This window comes from Nicotiana tabacum, chromosome 24 (genome assembly GCF_000715075.1).
Source record: "Nicotiana tabacum cultivar K326 chromosome 24, ASM71507v2, whole genome shotgun sequence".
NCBI classification, from domain to species: domain Eukaryota; kingdom Viridiplantae; phylum Streptophyta; class Magnoliopsida; order Solanales; family Solanaceae; genus Nicotiana; species Nicotiana tabacum.
The window spans coordinates 45,221,453-45,240,360 of NC_134103.1; the positions used below are offsets into that span (position 1 = coordinate 45,221,453).

At 37.9% G+C, this 18,908-nt stretch overlaps 2 protein-coding genes across 2 annotated transcripts; one reads left to right on the forward strand and one right to left on the reverse strand.

Moving 5' to 3' along the window:
- Positions 1 to 7,091: 7,091 nt before the first annotated feature.
- LOC142178565 (glycosyl hydrolase 5 family protein-like) lies at positions 7,092 to 11,146 on the forward strand. Its single transcript, XM_075248365.1, has 4 exons — positions 7,092 to 7,595; positions 9,244 to 9,491; positions 9,773 to 10,293; positions 10,513 to 11,146. Exons 1-4 carry the CDS (start codon positions 7,179 to 7,181, stop codon positions 11,013 to 11,015), a joined length of 1,689 nt encoding a protein of 562 aa, XP_075104466.1. The 5' UTR covers positions 7,092 to 7,178; the 3' UTR covers positions 11,016 to 11,146.
- LOC107787670 (proteasome subunit beta type-7-A) lies at positions 10,933 to 17,269 on the reverse strand. The gene is made up of 9 exons (XM_075248366.1): positions 17,107 to 17,269; positions 16,839 to 17,003; positions 12,388 to 12,529; positions 12,134 to 12,230; positions 11,966 to 12,035; positions 11,735 to 11,839; positions 11,546 to 11,644; positions 11,319 to 11,403; positions 10,933 to 11,207 (listed from the first exon to the last, which is right to left on the reverse strand). The coding sequence occupies exons 2-9, from the start codon at positions 16,983 to 16,985 to the stop codon at positions 11,131 to 11,133; spliced, it is 822 nt and encodes a 273-aa protein (XP_075104467.1). The 5' UTR covers positions 16,986 to 17,003; positions 17,107 to 17,269; the 3' UTR covers positions 10,933 to 11,130.
- Positions 17,270 to 18,908: the final 1,639 nt, after the last annotated feature.

Genomic DNA, 18,908 nt, shown 5'->3' on the forward strand with positions numbered 1-18,908 from the left:
ATCAAAACCGACCATACACGCAAGTCATAATACACAATACGAAACTTCTCGAGACCTTAAACCACCGAACTAAATGCTAAAGCTTAAAATGACCGATCGGGTCGTTACATTCTTCCTCTCTTAAATAAATGTTCGTCCTCGAATGTGCTAAGAACCGTTCCGAAGTCATCAAATCACTGAATGGACTCACCATACACATACTCATGGGTGGTTCCACGTCACCCCAATCCACATAGGCCCGACAACACCATCCCAACTAAAGATTATTCCCCGCACCCATACTGATAAGCCTTAGAACCAAATTTTCAACATTCGATCATCCCCCAAAGACCCGATTCCCACACATACACCCTATATCAACCTCAATCAGCTGCAACAAGCCATATGCACGCTCATATGATATAACCTCACGGTGCAACATGTCACCCATATGCCTATAGCAATAACTCTGACCACAATAGATGTCCATAATCCAACCAGTATCGGTAAACAACCTCATATCATCTAGAACCATGTCCCAAACCTTTCCAACACTTCTAATGATGCAGGAAACATGAATATCTCATAACTACTCACCCAATCAACAAGTCACCGCCAACCCCCCCTGGGCACATACCTCGCAAGCTAAACCCAATAAGCATAACTCGGATATGACTGAATATGGAAAGAGAAACACATCAAAGAACTATCAAACAAGTCCAACACGTACAACTCCCAATCGGTATCGTACTACGAGTCAATTCCACAAGGGAGAAACAAAACATATGAACTAATCACAAGGATTTCATCCTAATATAACTTTATCGTGGCACGTAGCCCGGTTCAAACATATCAATCCATACAAAAATATGAGGATCCCATCCTCAGCTCTGAATAACAAGTAGAATACATATCACACCACCTGAAACATTCTACTAACTAAATTCTGCGAAATAAAATCACAAACGTAACGGACTTCCCATACCGGTAGAGCTCCTAAATCACAAATCATAACCAAACCATCCAGAAATCACATCAAAACCTATTGTAATGAGTAACAGAAGTTCATTCTAGTCACATAACTATTAATAGTGAACAAACCGAAACGATAGACATGGACTACCATTATAGAATCTCTCAACAGAGGTAAACACATAAGCAGAGTACAAAAATCACGAAACACACCCATATATGAAGCAGATAGGAGGACTCACACCGATAAATAAGACCAGATCAAAATAATATTGATGCTCCTCTATGACAAACTGAAACCACACCTGTAGAAACACTATCTAGTACAATGGCCTCAACCCTACAAGGGAAAGCATATCAACGGGTCGGGCCTCCCCCTCTAGGACACCCTCTACTCGCTCGTCCTCCACCTCTAGGACGCCCTCTACCTGCTCGTCCTCCACCTCTAGCTGGTTGTGCATGTGGAGTAGCATATGGAATGGAGCCCATAGCCTGAGTGCCCTGATGGAATCCACCTCTCCTGAGTCTGGGACAATTCCTTATGATGTGCCTAGTATCGCCACACTCATAACAACCCCTCTGCGGGTGAGGTTGCTGGTACTGAGTCTGTGCTGGATAACTGGGATAACCGCTATAGGAACCCCATGCAGGTGGTGCACTAAAAGATTGCTGCCCCATATGAGTACCCTGAGGTCCCTGACTAGCTGGAGCACCACGAGTAGTCTGAAGTGCGGACTGGACTGGTCGACCGCCTGAGCCTCTGCCGTGATGGGTCATAGCTGAAGAGTAGAATCCAGTAAATCCTCTAGAACTCGAGACCTCTTGGCCTCCTTATCCTCCCTCTCCTCACCTCGAATACGCTCTAACCTCCTAGCAATCTCCACAACTTGTTACAATGGAGTATCAGTCTCCAACTTCCGAGCCATGCTGAATCTAAGACAATAACTAAGCCCCTTGATAAATCTGCGAACTCGCTCGCTAACTATAGGGACCCAGGTAGGTGCATGTCGGGACAGCTTTTTGAACCTGATGGCGTACTCCGACACTATCATAATGCCCTAGCGCAGATGCTTGAACTCTATATGCCACGCATCCCTAAAGGTTTGGGGAATAAACTCCTTCAAAAATATCTCTGAAAACTGAGTCCAAGTGAGCGGTGCTGCATCAGCTGGCCTACCCTCCTCATAAGCCTGCCACCACTGATACGCTGCTCCTAACAGCTAAAATGTAGTAAAAGCAACTTCGCTCACCTCCACAATACCCATGGTGCAGAGAATACGGTGACACTTCTCCAGAAAACCATGCGCATCCTCGGTAGCGGTTCCACTGAAAGTAGGTGGATTATACTTCTTGAACCTCTCAAGCCTCTTCTGCTCCTCCTCTGATGCACCTGGCCTGACCTTAGGTTGAACCGGAATAATAGGTTGTACTGGCATCACACCCGGATCCTGACCAATATGAGCCCGTTGCTCTAGAGTATGGGTGGCGAGAGTCTAAGCTCCTCCCCAAATCTGCGAAGTAGCTGGTGCAACTGGGATCAATCGCGCTCGAGCCAATGTATCAAACATGCTTAGGAACTGTGCTAAAGTCTCCTGAAGTTGATGGGTAGCAACAGGTGCCTCCGATGCCTGTCCCCCAACCGGAGCTACTGGTGGCTCCTCAGGTGCTGCTCTGGAAGGTGCTCTAGCTGCGGCACATGCCCCTCATCTACCCCTAACTCGGCCCCGGCCTCTCGCGGCTCTAGCATAGGGCGCAGGTGTCTGCTTAGATGATCTGGTAGTGCGTGTCCTATCCATCTGTAAGAGAATAGAAATACAAAGGCTCAAACTCCGAAGGCAATGAATCCACACGATAAGAATGAAAAAAGTGGAATTTTCCTTATAGTTCTGTAGCCTCTCGAAGATAAGCACAGAAGTCTTTGTATCGATCCGAAAGACTCTACTAAACTTGCTCGTGATTCATAAAACCTATGAGCTTAGAGCTCTGATACCAACTTGTCACGATCCAAAATCCCACCTTAGGCGTCGTGATGGCACCTAGTCTTCATGACTAGGTAAGCCGATTACGTACAACAGTTAAACCAGTTAAGCATAATGATTTAAAACAGAGTTTAATATAAATACCGAAATAAATGTGGCACAAGCCTACGTGGAAATAATCACAACAATCCTCCCAAGACTAGGAAATACAGAGTTACGAACTCTGGCTGAATACAAAGAAATATCTCAAAAACAAAATACAATGTTGTTTGAATAACGAGTTAACAGAACAATCAAAAGGAAAAGGACTTCAAGGGACTGTGACGACAAAACAGCTCTACCTTGAATCCTTGCGATCAAGAAGCTAACTCTGTCTGAGTCTGATATCTCCGATACCTGGATCTGCATAAAAATATGCAGAAGTGTAGTATGAGTATACCTCGGTCGGTACCTAGTAAGTATCAAGACTAACCTCGGTGAAGTAGTGACGAGGTACAGTAAACACACCTACGAATCATAATAACATGTGCAGTATATAAGTATAAAGCTAATAATGGAAGCAAGAATCTGTAAATGGCAACAAGGAATAAACATGTGATAAAAACAACAAAGTAATCAGAACACTGTTAAAGTACCAATAAAACCAAATAAGGTAAACAAGTGACAACCGAATAATCAAGTCGTTCTAGCACAAGTTTCACAATAAAATTACTCTGAGATACCTCGTCTCTAAATCACAAGTCACAAGTCCCAAATCATAAATCATGTACTCATGGCCCCTCGTGCCCACATTATTATTAACCGCATGGACAACTCACATGCCAATATCTCAATCTGCCCGGCATAGTCACATGCTCACTATCACAATCCTCCCGACGTGGTCACAGACTCACTATCACAATCCGCTCGGTGTAGTCACAAGCTCACTATCACAATTCGCCCGGCATGGTCACATGCCCAATATCACAGTGGAGGCAGATGATACAAGTACATGTGCATGATCAATGAACGTCGAGTTTCATACTCCTGAACTGGTGTACACAACATGCTACGGTGTATGCTTGTGCGAGTGTATATTACGGTCCAAGTCAACAAGTAATATCAAAGACATCGAGGAGTTCATTAAAAACAACACAACAAGTCACGTAAGGTGCATGACATACACAAGAAAAATCACACCATCACACGAATATCATCAACATTATGCCCCTAGGCTGTTACATATCATCTCTGACATAGCCACCCTTGTCTCTCCGCATTGATAATATCATAATAGTCACTCTTATTGCTCCGCCCAGACAATACATCACAATAGCCACATGTATCACTCTGCATAATAGCCACCCGTATCACTCTACATAATCAACAAGAGTGAGATGACACCCTTATGCTCTGCATTGCAATAACCAATCCACACACACATGTGCTAACATCCCAACAACACGACACATCAATTCGTACCATAAGTGCCCATAGGCCACAACCTTTCCAAAACAACAATACCGATATCACACAACACAAAGCCCACGGCTCAACCACGATGTGAATAAGAATCTCAATAACAACAGAATAAAACGGAAAATAACTCAACAAATAAGGATACGCCATAAAACTAGAACTTCAACTAAAACAGGTTAATAACTCGCAATAAGTCAACCTTTCATCACTTGCTTATGAATGAACTTAACAATGAAAGGCATGATATATACTAACAACTTCAATTGAATACATATAAGAGTAACTCAACAACGATGGATAGAACATGTACTAACAACTTTGGTTAAATCATAATAAACTTGACGATGAAAGATATAGCCTATAATAGTAACTTCAATTAAGACACATAAGAGTAAACTCGGCAATGAAAGCTAGAGCATGAAATAACGACTACAATCTAAGCATATAAGAATGAATTTAACAATGAAAGATGTAACAAGTAATAAAAACTTCTAATTAAATGCGTAAAGTAACCTAAGAGTCTAAACCGGTCAATTTTGCCACATATAAGTCGGGCACACACTCGTCACCTCATGTACACGCTTTTCACATAAGCCAAAAAATACAATCAACCCAAATCCTAAGGGGTAGTTCCTCCACACAAGGTTAGGCAAGATACTTACCTCAAAGAAGCTAAATCAATGCTCTCAAAAGACCTTCCCGTGTAAAACAACCTTCGGACGGCTCGAATCTAGCCAAAATAACTTAATATCATTAATAAAAGCCATAGAAAATAATTTTGGATAATAAAGCTTCGATCTTTAATGAAAACCAAAAAGTCAACCCTAGGCCCGTACCTCGAAACCTGACAAAACTCACAAAATCCGAACACCCATTACGATACGAGTCCAACCATACCAAAATCATTCAATTCTGACCTTAAATCGGCCTTCAAATCATTATTTTATATTTATAAAGATTTTACAAAAATTCTCAATTTCTCCAATTAAAATTACTAATTAAATGATAAAAATAAAGATGACATCATGAAATATAACCAAATTCATGTCAAGAATACTTATCCCAATCCAAAACGTGAAAATCCCCTCCAAAATCGCCCAAATCCGAGCTCTCTAACTCAAAAAGTGATAAAATAACAAAAGCCTTCGAGATAGAGCACTATATAATCTGCCTAGGGATTCTTCTTCGTGATCGCGGAAAATGCCTCGCGATCGCGAAGCACAAAACATAAGCTACCAAAATTACCTGTACGCGAACGCGATCTGCAGCCCTCAAACGCGACCCATCATCTTAACTGACCTACACAAACACGACCCTACTCACGCGAACGCGATGGCCAATCCCCCGGCGCCCCTCCAGCTCTATCTCTACGCGATCGTGACATAAGGGTAGCGAACGCGATGACATCTTCCCCCAGGCTCCGCGAACGCGACGACCAACTTGCGAACGTGATGAGTAAATCCTCTGCCACCACAGATGCATTTCGCGATCGTGATCGCGTTCGTCCTCACGCGAACGCGATGAACTGTAAAACATCAGAAAACCAGCAACTCCAAAACATGAAGAAATGGCCTACGCCCATCCGAAACATATCTGAGGCCCCCAGGACCTCTCTAAACATATCAACCAATCCCATAACACAACGCGGACCTGCTCGAGGCCTCAAATCACATCAAACAACATCAAAACTATGAATCGCACCTCAATTCAAGCCTAACGATCTAATGAACTTTCAACTTCTACAACTCGCGCCGAATAATATCAAATCAACCCGGAATGACCTCAAATTTTGCATGCAAGTCCCAAATGACACAACAGAATTATACCAACCCCCGGAATCACAATCCGAACTCGATATCAATAAAGTCAACTCCCAATCAAACCTCTCTATCTTACAAACCTTCAACTTTCCAACTTTCGCCAAAAAGCATCAAATCAACCTACGGACCTCCAAATCCAAATCCGGACATACGCCTAAGTCCAAAATACCATACGAAACTATTGGAATTGTCACACCATTCCGGAGTCGTCTACAAGTCAAACTCTGGCCAACTCTTATCACTTAAGCTTCTAAAACAAGAATCATTCTTCCAAATCAATCCCGAATTGCCCGAAAACCGAAACCGACCATACACGCAAGTCATAATACACAATACGAAATTTCTCGAAACCTTCAACCACCGAACGGAATGCTAAAAGTCAAAATGACTGGTCGGATCGTTACAAATAGCTTAATCAAATGCTTCTTAATATATATGCGATTATAAAGGAGGCTACAATTTGTTGAAAACGGTCACAAACTTTAAGACGTGAAGCATCAAGCATAACCAATTATATTGCTCATATTCACATTTTAAACTATGTTTTGTTGAAATTCAAAATATAAGAAAACTGTCAACTAGAATATTTAATATATTAGAATAATTACTTAAGAAAAAGGTTATACCAATTGAATTAGTTGTGTACAGCCTACAAACTATAATTTTGATCGGCGATAAAATCATTTGAATAGGCTTACTGCTCATCCATTTCAGCTTGTACTTTTTTCTTTTAAAATTTTAATTACTCATTATGTTTTGATATTATTTATATATTTCAAAAAAGTATGCACTAGACATAACATGTAACGCACGACACGTATAGTAATACTATAAAACCCATATTATCTCATTAATTTGAAAGTGATAGTTTTTCTTTTATCGATTCATTTGATCTTAGCTATAAATAGTCATCTTCCCACAGGCAAATGGCCCGAGAGTCCTAAAAATAACAGATAAGACTTAGTAAAATATGTGGAAGTCGCCATCATCGTCCTCTTCCCTCAACATTCATCTATTTCTATTTCTTCTGATCAGCAGCCAACATGTTACTGTTTCATCACAGCCACTATACACAAATTCAAGATGGATTGTGAACTCAACAGGGCAAAGAGTGAAACTGGCATGTATAAATTGGGTGTCACATATGGAAGTTATGGTGGCAGAAGGGCTAAACCAACAGCCAGTGGATGCAATTTCTCAAGCTATTATCAACATGGGTTTTAATTGTGTTAGACTTACTTGGCCTCTCTTCTTGTTTACTAATGATTCTTTGGGATCAATAACTGTAAGACAATCTTTCAAGAACCTTGGACTGTTTGGTTCCATTGTTGGTCTTCAAGCTAACAATCCTTCCATTGTTGATCTCTCTGTCCTCGATGCTTACCAGGTAACAAATTTGCATTCCGAATTTAAGTTACATACACTAACTGTATAAAGATTTTTTTACGTCAACAATATATTTCAAAATTAGTTATCATTTTTGTTAAGACACAAATTTATCTGTAATTACCTTATAAGTTACCTAATTGTGTTCAATTACATAACTTAAATTCCTCTGTTCCTAGATGATTGATGATTTGTTGCTTGACTAGTGACTTACGCAAATCTTTTTTCTTGCTCAAACAAGAAGTTAAGAAATATAAGATAAATTGTAGGTATAGAAGTTGTTAGAAGTCACATTTCAATGGGGACACCTAGTTTATTAAGTTTATCAACTATGTAGGGTTAGCTCCGGAAAAAAGGAAAAATACGATTAGCATTATTCTATGTTGATGGAAGACTTGGGCCGAAAATAGATATTCCTTCTATCCCATAATTATTGTCCACATTTCACTTTTTGGATCGATGTCATTTTCCATTATTGCGATCACTGTATAATAATATAAATCCAGTGTAATCTTTTATAAAGAGATCTAAAAGAAAATTTTAATGGATTTTTCCAATCATTTAAAACCTATCAAAATTCAACTCGTGTTCCTTTTAAAATGTCGAGTATTTCACAGACCAACTAAATTGTTTAAATTGTTTGAGTGAAAGAGTATCTTGAACTTTTTTTTGTTTGTAGTTAGTTGTACTTGCGGAATTGTAAATATATCATTTTTATATAAGTATGCTCATTAAATTAATTTCTGTACTATGCGTGTCAAAGTTTGTTTATTATCAAACCTTTGGTAAAGATCGAATTTAGATTTTATTTATATCATAGCTAAGGAATGTATTCTTATCTCTTTCATTGGCCACTGACAATAAAGATAGTATATATCACCACCCTAATATCATAGGAATATGGATAATTGTGCAGCTCTGTAATTCCTAAAACTTGATATTATATCTACTTTTGGAAAAGAATCAAATAGAGAAATGTTTCTTTGAGCTACTTACTCTATTCGTTCACTTGGGAGTCTGAAACGGGTTTGTTTGGAATCTTAAAAACCATTTTATAATAGCTGATTCAATCTGTTTTGTTTTATTCTATCTTATCTTTAAGTAGTTTATGTACCAATGACGTTGTACTGATGGTGACCCCCAACAAATATCAACTGTTCTTGCACGCCACTATTCCTTTTTTATTTCTTAAAAAAGGTGCAACCTAAAAAGTAATTAGATCTAGGTTCAGTTGATCAACTAGAGCAATCCCAACACAAATTAAAATTGTAATTTTATTGGATGATAAACAACCTAAATGTACTGTTTCCGTTCCAAAATAATGACATAGTGCAAAATATGACAGTTAATCCATCTAAGTTTCAGTGTTGATCTATAGGTTGATACTTTATATTTTAAAAACAACATTCATGCATTTACTTAAAAACTACACAAAATATATATTGTAAATCACAATTTTATATAATTAAAATTATTGTAAACTTATCATCAGAAAAAATTATATTCTGAAATAGTTAGTAACAGTGTCATTCTTGTTGAGACGTTTAGTTTTTCCTCCATTAGCTAATTTTCTTATTTCAATACTCTTTTCATTTACCATATGTAGTATGTCCAATTATTATCCATTTAACAATAGGAATATATGACAGGCAGTGGTGGCTAGCCTTGCAAAAAACAATGTAATGATGATATTAGATAATCACATAAGCAAGCCTGGGTGGTGCTGCAGCAGATTTGATGGGAATGGCTTCTTTGGAGATGAGTACTTTGACCCTGACCTCTGGGTCCAAGGCCTTACCAAAGTAGCCACTATTTTCAAGAGTACTAACAATGTAGTAGGCATGAGCTTAAGAAATGAACTTCGTGGACTTCTACAAAATGCTGATGATTGGTACAGGTATATACACCACTATTCAATCTATCAAAAATGAAAAATCTTCTAAACATTGTTGAAAATCTACCTATAAATATTTTCCTGAAAATGACTTCCGTTGCAGCAAGCACTACATAGTTGAAAATTATCTAAACAATGTATATAATTGGACTAAGTTCCAACACATCACCATGAATGCAGTTTATGTTCCAACATTTTACCGCGCCTGATTGCTACATGCACTAACTCAAAAATTTATATTTGTTGCTACGGTTCACCAATTAAAGTGGTGGTTGTTGAGCCAGGTACATGCAGAAAGGAGCTGAAGCAGTGCATGCAGCTAATCCCAATGTTCTTGTTATACTATCCGGCCTAAGTTTCGACAAGGATCTTTCTTTCTTGCACGAAAGACCAGTAAACTTGACATTCAGTGGCAAGCTAGTTTACGAGATTCATCGATATGGTTTCACAGATGGAGATACTTGGTCAGGAGACAATCCAAACCAAGCATGCGGAGTAGTGTTAAATGACATGGTGAGCAAAGGAACATTTGTGTTAGAACAAGGCTACCCATTGTTTGTGAGCGAGTTTGGAGTGGATCAAAGAGGCACTAATGTGAATGACAATAGGTATTTCAATTGCTTTCTTGGACTGGCAGCTGAACTTGACTTTGATTGGGCACTCTGGACACTTGTTGGGAGCTATTATTTGAGAGATGGGGTTGTGGGGCTCAATGAGTACTATGGGGTTTTAGATTGGAACTGGCGAGATATCAGGAACTCAAGCTTTCTGGAAAGAATCTCAGCCATTCGCTCTCCATTCCAAGGTATAAGCTGAAGTGGTAACATCTATGTTGGTCTGACTTTTCAAAAATGTTGCTCTCACCCCGTCCCCCGTGTCAGATCCTCCAAAAATGCACTAATTTTGGAGGATCCGACACATAATCTAGCAACATTTTTGAAAAGTTCGAGCAACATAGGATAATATAATTGTTAAAAGTTACCTATGAAAAAAGAACTAAGCATTTACCTTGGTTCAAATGCAGGACCAGGATATACCGAGACTCGTCTCCATAAAGTGATTTTCCATCCAAAGACAGGGCTTTGTGTTCGAAGAACCTCATTGCTGCAGCCATTGGAGTTAGGTTCATGCTCTGAGGCTGCAGCATGGAGCTATGCTCCCCAAAAAACACTGACAGTCATCGGAACTTACTTTTGCCTGCAAGCAGATGAGCTTGGGGAGCCAGCAAAACTTGGTATAACATGCAGTGATGACAGCTCAAAATGGGAAACCATCTCGGACTCTAAGATGCACCTGTCTTCTAAGCTACAAGATGCTACTAGTGTCTGCTTGGATGTTGATTCCAACAATGTTATTGTCACACAAACATGCAAGTGTTTGAGCACAAATGACACAACATGTGATCCTGGAAGTCAGTGGTTCAAAATTATTGACAGCACAAGGGTGACAAAAACAACAAAATCCTTTCTTCAAATCAAGCCAATCATTCATTTTCTAGCAAGGAGTTTCTTCGGAAGCTACATCTGATAACATAGAGTACTTCATTTAGACATGCAATTGAAGATTTTTCAACACTTAAATACTCATGGAATTGTTGGACACTCTAATAGTTCACAAATGGATTTTATCATTGCAATACAAGTCATTCTTCCATGGCATCTCCACCTTCAATCACTTGTACAATCTCTCTCAATGGTGTAATCTTTGTAAGGAGAACTTCTGCAAGCCAAAGAATTCCAGCCAACGCATTAGCAAAATTCCATTCAGAAGTCAAATTACCATGATAGTTGCTCTATTACATTGCATGTTGACAAGTCTGAGAACACTAACCAGTCTTTTTGGGGAACGAGTAACCTTTTTGTGGATAGGTGCGGGGATTAGGCGACAAATGGTTTCTTAAGTACTCCGTGTTTCCCTAACAACCAAGATAAGAGTTTAGAAGCCACATGCTATAAAAAACAAAAAATGGTGTTATGCATTCTACACTGAAAATTTGTCATTATCGCTAGAAAGAGAGCTTTTTTTTCCCCGTTAGGTTCACTTAAAGGAAAGCTGACCTTTGTTATCACACAGATATCAACATTGCTGCCACTACCGAGGTCATTGAATACTCCGGACAATATGGCCTCTGCTACTAGCTTTATCCCTTCATCCCTCTGCAACGAATTCCCCTCAACATTCAGGATTCATAATACATCTACCAGCCAAATGCAGCAAAGTATTCTAGCTGAAAGAAACAAACTTACGTTCATCCCTTCCCGGTATTTTGACTCAAAGATAGCCATTGCTGCGAGGGAACCAGAGCCCATTGTGGCATATGGCAGAGTATCAGTTGATCCATGTGGATAAATCTGAGAGGCGATCAATTGACCAAATAGTGGAACTTTGATGACAATGCGGAAAAATATATACACACACACGCCCACATACATTTATATACATACTTATACACAAATATAAATGTGAAGACTACTTACAGTATGCAGATGGGGACCTGTGACATCCACACCACCAAGGACCAAAGCAGCTGAGACATGGCCTTGGTAGCTGGTAAAGAGAACATAGTTAGGCTTCTAGGATTGATTTTTTAATGCACTCGAAGACACTACTATGCCTATTAGGAACATTAACAATAGAAGCTTTACCTGAAAAGGTGAGACTTCAAAAGAGTAAGAGCTGTCACAACCCTGGATTCACGACCAGTGTGAAACCTATGAAGCTTCAGCTGGGAACTGACCATGTCTAGAGAATAACAGTTCTAAATTAACATTAAGAGATGACATAGAGCGGGGAGAGAGAGAGAGAGAGAGAGAGAGAACCGGATTGGAAACTTAAAAGGAGAAGGTCTATTGCAAACAATTTCCAAAAACTGCTAGAATACGGATATAAAGCTCATTACCAGTAACCGCCTCTGTATCAGCAGCTGTCCCAGCTCCGCAGCAATATATATTAGGAGCCATGTAATGAATTTTCTCACAGTTTTTATCTGCAACAATTGGCCCTTCAGTTGCCCGTGTGTCCGCTCCAAGGATAACACCATCCTGAACAAGAATCATGCTCAAGAAGTTGATTAAGGGCTACGATTCCAGATTCTGCATGACTTGTGCATAATCGAACAGATAAAGTAACCCCAAAATGTCACATTTTCTAACAAGCATGTTATAATATGTCAATTAAGCACTATTTCCAAGGTCTGCTGATTCATCATGCAAGGGCTCATGGAAAATCAATAAGAGCACTACAGATAAAAGCCAAATTGTCCATAAAAACAACAGAAGAGGGAAAGAAGAGAAAGATGGGAAGGAGCAGCAATCTTTGAGAAGTACTATTCATTGAAATGCAAATAACTCTTATTCAGTTTTTTATCAGCATTACTATTTTAATTTCATTCTCTGGAAGGCAACCTAAATGTGTTTATAGATAGTTAAACTAAACCGAGAAGTATAATCAGTTGAATGAAGTTAATACCACAAAGTAGAAACTACCGGGTCTCAATTCCAGACAATGACCTACATCATGATGCCCGTCTTTATTTTCTCAATAAGTATGATGTTCTTTTCTGGATCTTGAAAGACTACCTTCTGCTTTGTGACCTCATCAACAGCTTTTCCTCAAGCTTCCTGCTATTTAAGTAGAAAAATATGCATAGTCCCTACATAATTTCCTCTCTTGCTAGGCAACTGACCAAAACTCAAAAGTGCGAGATTTCATCATTTAAAAAAATCAACTATGGCGTTTGGTAACGTATGTAGATGAATTCTAATCCGACTGAAGAAAGCACAGACAGAACTAAGCTTCAGTTTTCTACACTAGCATCTTACAGTAAAAGGAAGGCAGAATACATAGTTTACCCCTGATGTTGAGACCAAATCCATGTACACACCTATCGAACACGGCAACCCTTTACACACCCAACCTTTTCAAAGTGTGTCTAATACAAACCTAAGTTGCGCAGACTCTTCGTTTTTGGTGCCGCACTTGTCAAGACAAGGGACGGGTGCGGGTGCGGGATACGTCCCGGATTCGGTCAACTAACTTCGGATACTAAAAACCAAGAATGCAAGGGGTCAAGTTCAGATTCGGACTTCTGGTAGACAGTAGCAGCGATGAAGAGTTGGTGGAAGGCATTGATGGCTTTCTTTTTCTCTTTATAGCTCTATTTTTTATAATTTTGAATTTTCATAGCTGAATCCCTACACCCGTATCCATATCTGGATCCGCACTCCCGAATCTTAAAATTTAGATTTTGCCAAATCCGACACTCGGATCCGTGCCCGTATCGGATACCCGCACCCGAGTCCGAGCAACTTAGATACAAATCACTTTTTCCAGGTGGTGCGCACTTGTTTAACAAAAAAAATGAGCGCATACAATCGGTAAATATTGGCCCCAATCCTTATTAAGTGCCATGTGTCAAAATTTTATTGGTTTCCAATTTTTTCTTTTATTTTCCTTATTTTCTTTAATTTCTTCTTCCCTAACGCTAGCCCTCTTCCATCAAGACCACCGGCCACCGTCTATTAACACAACCGTCCTCCTTCAAAAATACCATAATGTCATATTCCCTTCTTTCTTCAACTTTCAGATGCAAAAGTTTTAAATTCTTTTCTTTTTTGAAAGATCAGATTCTTGGTATTAATAAATAAGATCAAAGTCCATGCATAATTAATAGGCATGATTGGTAAGTGAGTAGGCTCCTCTATAACTACTACTCGGCCATTAAAATCAATCACCGACGAAGCTAATGAGGCCAAAATCCGACAGCGATGAATCCACCATTATCACCGGCAAGATTTGAAAGATCTTCGTCCTCTGTCTTATCACAATTCTAGATTAGGAAGATGAATTTTATCTTTTACTTATTTTTCTTTGTTTACCAGAAACACGACTTTTTGAGAAGAAAACAGGACTATGTTCCAATTCTTGATTGAATGAACAGATCTGGAAAAACAAATAGTCTTTTGAGTATTTCTGATTTTGGGTGAGATGAATTTCTTGAAATTATTGATGAGTTTTCATGGGGTCTAAAACTAACTATAATAGAGGTAAGCAAACAGAAGGAGTGGGTTGGTGGAGAGGAGGGTTTGGAATTTGTCTTTGGGGAAGGAGGTGAAGAAGATGATCAAAAGTGGGGTTTGGAAGAAGAGGAGGCGGGTGGGGGAGGGGATTCATTTATGTTTTTCTACTCTAAATTATTCTTTTTTTTTGGGCCATTTGGGGTGCAAATTAGATATTTTTTTTCCTTGAGCTATGACACGTGTCATGCTTTAATTGGCCAGTGTGATACAATCTCCAAGAAGGAGTGGTCTGGTCAAAAGTGGTATGTCTCAGACACAATTGTGAGTGTGTAAAAGGTTACCCGTGGTCGACATGGTTGTCACAAGAATAAGGCCTCAAGCCCAGGGGGCAAAATATGAATTCAGCCTAAAAAGAACACAGATTGCAGACAACTCATGCGTATGGTTAGACTATTAAACGAAATACATTTTTTTGACCAAGAACTTACAAGGAAATCCATGCAGCATTAAATGACATTCTAATATGTTTTTTCCTCCTTTTTCACAGTATTGTTGATGTCAAACTTCTGGTCGGATGAACTAAATTATTTAGCAACGCAAAAGAATGCAGATCATAGAAGCAACCAGCTCAAGAGTCACCATATTGTACGCTCTAGTCAGTTGCTGATTATGTTGAACTACTGATTATGTTGAACTATTACAGTATAATTAATTTCAAGAAATTGTATGATCTCTATGATGTCATATGATTCTATTGCTATTTTAACTAAAGCACAACACTATTTTGAGAAGAATTTCTTATGAATGTAGTCAAACGAAACCAAGGTAAGCTTGGACCACTATAATGTTAAGACATCTTTGCTCTTAATGGTTCTCATTTCACAACTTATGTGCTAGATTCCAAACATCTCTGAATTGCCAGATGAGGAGAACAAAATTCGCTCCCTCTTTTTTGCTCTGTAAATATAATAAATTCCTTTGCACTAAATTAGGTCTGAGCAGTGTTATATAAGCACACCACAATGCAAGAGGCATTGCCAACATGCCTTATGCATGGCAGAGGTGAAACTATGCTGAGGAGTTATCTTTCTTGAGTGAGGCCTTCACCTGTATGGTTTTGGTCTGACGCTTTAACACCCTTATTACAAGGAGTGCCCATATTTGAGTGAGGCCTTCAAATTTTTACTTCATTTTTTACCTTAGCCAATTAATAAGAGGTGTTTCCATCATAAGATCATTTAAAATTCTCTCTGTTTATTTATGTATTTAAGGAAAAGCAAAGTGCGTGTCCTAATCTGCAAAAAGCAGCAGCCCTTCCCCTCATGCCGGATCCTCTCTCCCTTTTGACCACAACTTTCATCAATGTAGCTTCTCTCGCTTATTTTTTATTTTTTCCATTTTTTTCCGAATCATTGATCATATTGAATTTTTTAGCACATTAAAAGAAATAAGTCCTATAAGGCGTTCGCTTCACAGCTTGAGGCATACATCTCACTTTTTAGCAAGAAAAATAGCTTCTCTATTTTTAATACACATGTGGTAAGCTGTAGGAGGTTCAAGATCTTGCTACATCAGATTAACAGTGCATATCATACTTAGAAAGAGAAGACTTTGAAATGAAAACATTGAGTAGAGTGAGTGGAATTGGGATATGAATAAATCTATGTTTATTATGTTGATATGAATAAGCTTTCCGGTCTTGAAGCTCGGGAGGAATATAGATAATAATGATCACTTAATAGATAATAATGGTCAGTTAGGGTAACGTATTCCATATTTTCAGAAGTCTACATGAAAATTGTGTGAGATCAAGAATCCTTTGTTTTTACTTACAACAACAACTAAGCCTCAATCCCAAACAAGTTAGGTGGGTTGTATGAATCATCACTGACCATGTTATAATCCTTTGTTTTTACTTATAAAAAAAAAGGAAAAGAATCCTTTGTTTTCCGAGAACCCCTAGTTTACCTTTAAAGGAAAATGATTTAGTGTTGGAATGAAATGAACCCAATAATGTAGAACAGATAGGAGATTCATATAGCCGACCCAACAAATTTTGGGGTGAGGCATGGTTGACTCGTTGATCTGGACGAAAAGCAGGAATATTACGTATCCTGTGCCCCTGCCCCTGGGGCTACAACCCTAATACTGAAAGCGTTGCTTGTAGTTTTTTTATTCTTTGCAGAAATATTCATCACATCAAACCATTAAATTTTGAAATTTTTTCCAAAGTAAGGACCTTTAACTTACGTAATCCAACAATAGACACATAAAACACAAACTAAAACTAACCCAAATCGAAATTTTTAGCAAAGTAAAAAGGGGAACGGACCTGAAAAATTAAGCCGACGATGGTAGTACCAGTCTTGAGAAAAGAAGGAGCACGGAGTCCTTTATTGACCAGCATCTCATTCCTTCTACATAGATCAAAACTAAACCCACCTTTCTGGGGAACATCCATTGTTGCCTTAGCCGTCATTTTACCTCCAAATAAAACCTACCCACAGAGCAAATGTTAAAGACAGGAATGCAGTATAATGGAACTGTGAATCGGTAAGAAACTTAAAACCCTTAAATTAAAGTTCTTAGTAGGGACTTACTTGCTGCAGATGATGAGCTGAAAAGGCAAAGTTCGGAATCGGAAAGAGAGATTGTGAAAATAGCCAAGGTTTGGAGAACAAGAAAAGGAGATCGATTGTGAAAATAACTGGTGAATCTGCTATGGACGGGTAACTCTTGGCTGCTTCGGTTAAGGCCCAAAATTTATTCAGTTGGGTTACCCAAATAGTCCACCGAATTTAGGCGAAAAATTCATAAATAGCCATTTTTAAGCCTGGTCAATCAAATTTAGCCACATAATCAAAAGTCAACCTTATTTAGCCACTAAATTAGTACGGAAAAGTGTTATTGACTAAATTTACCCCTACTCTATTTATAAATTTACGCAATACGACCTCACACTCTATGAATCTTGCGGCATAATGTACAGATTGAAGTAAGCTCTCAATTATTCTTCTCTTTCTTCGAATTTTCTGGTTTGATCTCAATGCTTTAATCTGTGCTAATCTTGAATTTTTTCAATGCATTAATCTGTGCTTAATTGTATGATATATCTTCTTGTTTATAATTCAGATCGTAAATAATAAAATCTACATTGTTCTGATATTATTATAAATTTTATATGAAAAACCTTTATTCTGTGCTTAATTGTATAATATATAAATGTAATTTAATTTAAAGTAATTTATATTATAGTACTGGAGGTATCTTTAATTCAAAACCACAAAAAATAACATAAAATGGTGCAGAACAAAAAGCCAGTATAATATGCTGGACTTTTCTTAATTAATATCTAAAACTCAGAAACGTCCAGTTGATTATACTGGAAGTATATGTGATTCAAATAAGAATAACACATCTAAGTTTTTAAGGTTCCTCTAATGTCTTGAATAAAATACTAGACTTTTATGATTACATATGTCAAAACTATAAAGTGTGCAGCATATAGTACTAGAGGTATCTTTAATTCAAAATCAGAAAAAAATACTGTATAAAATGGTGTTATAGTGCTTGATTCAAAACCAGAACAAAACACAAGTATAATACGCTGGAGCTTTTTGAATTAATATGTAAAACTCATAAAATTCCAATGTATTATACTGGAAGTATCTTTCATTCAAACTACTACAAAAAAATATGAATAAAATGGTATAGAACAAAACACCAGTATAAAATACTGCACTTTTCTTAATTTAATATGTAAAACTCAGAAAATACCAGTAAATTATACTGGAAGTATCTGTGATTCAAACCAGAAGAAACACATCTAAATTTTTAATGCTTCCCTAATGTTGTGAATAAAATGCTAAACTTTTATGATTACATATGTGAAAGATACAAATTGTGCAGCATATAATACTGGAGGGATCTTTAATTCAAAACCAGAAAAGACAATACATCAAATGGTGCAAAAAGATAACCTCAGTATAATATGCTGGACTTGTCTTAATTAATATAAAAAATACAGAATCTTCCAGCTTATTATACTGGAAATATCTGTGATTCAAATAATAGACTAGAGCTTTCTGAATTCATATATAAAACTCATAAAATTCCTAATATCTAATTATTTGTGTACATTAAATGCAGGATGCATACAAATTTTTTGAATATTGCTTTCGATGGCAAATGGACACCAGATTACAAGTATTTAGATCATAAAATAAAACTTCTGCTTATAAATGATGGGACTTCATTTGACGAATTCGTGAATAAAATTTTTCAATTTATGGAGTTCGACAGGAACAGTATGACTTAATATCAATCTAGGTACTGGCAAGGGAATACATGTGACAAAAGATGAAGAACTTACTTCATGTATGATGCTTTTAAGAAACGATCC

Coding starts and splice junctions, on each gene's coding strand:
- LOC142178565 (XM_075248365.1), top strand. CDS start 7,179: ATGTGGAAGTCGCCATCATCGTCCTCTTCCCTCAACATTCATCTATTT. Junction 7,596..9,243: donor CTGTCCTCGATGCTTACCAG/GTAACAAATTTG, acceptor AATATATGACAG/GCAGTGGTGGCTAGCCTTGC. Junction 9,492..9,772: donor AATGCTGATGATTGGTACAG/GTATATACACCA, acceptor TTGTTGAGCCAG/GTACATGCAGAAAGGAGCTG.
- LOC107787670 (XM_075248366.1), bottom strand. CDS start 16,985: ATGACGGCTAAGGCAACAATGGATGTTCCCCAGAAAGGTGGGTTTAGT. Junction 11,840..11,965: donor CAGGTCCCCATCTGCATACT/GTAAGTAGTCTT, acceptor ATCGCCTCTCAG/ATTTATCCACATGGATCAAC. Junction 11,645..11,734: donor AATACCGGGAAGGGATGAAC/GTAAGTTTGTTT, acceptor AATTCGTTGCAG/AGGGATGAAGGGATAAAGCT.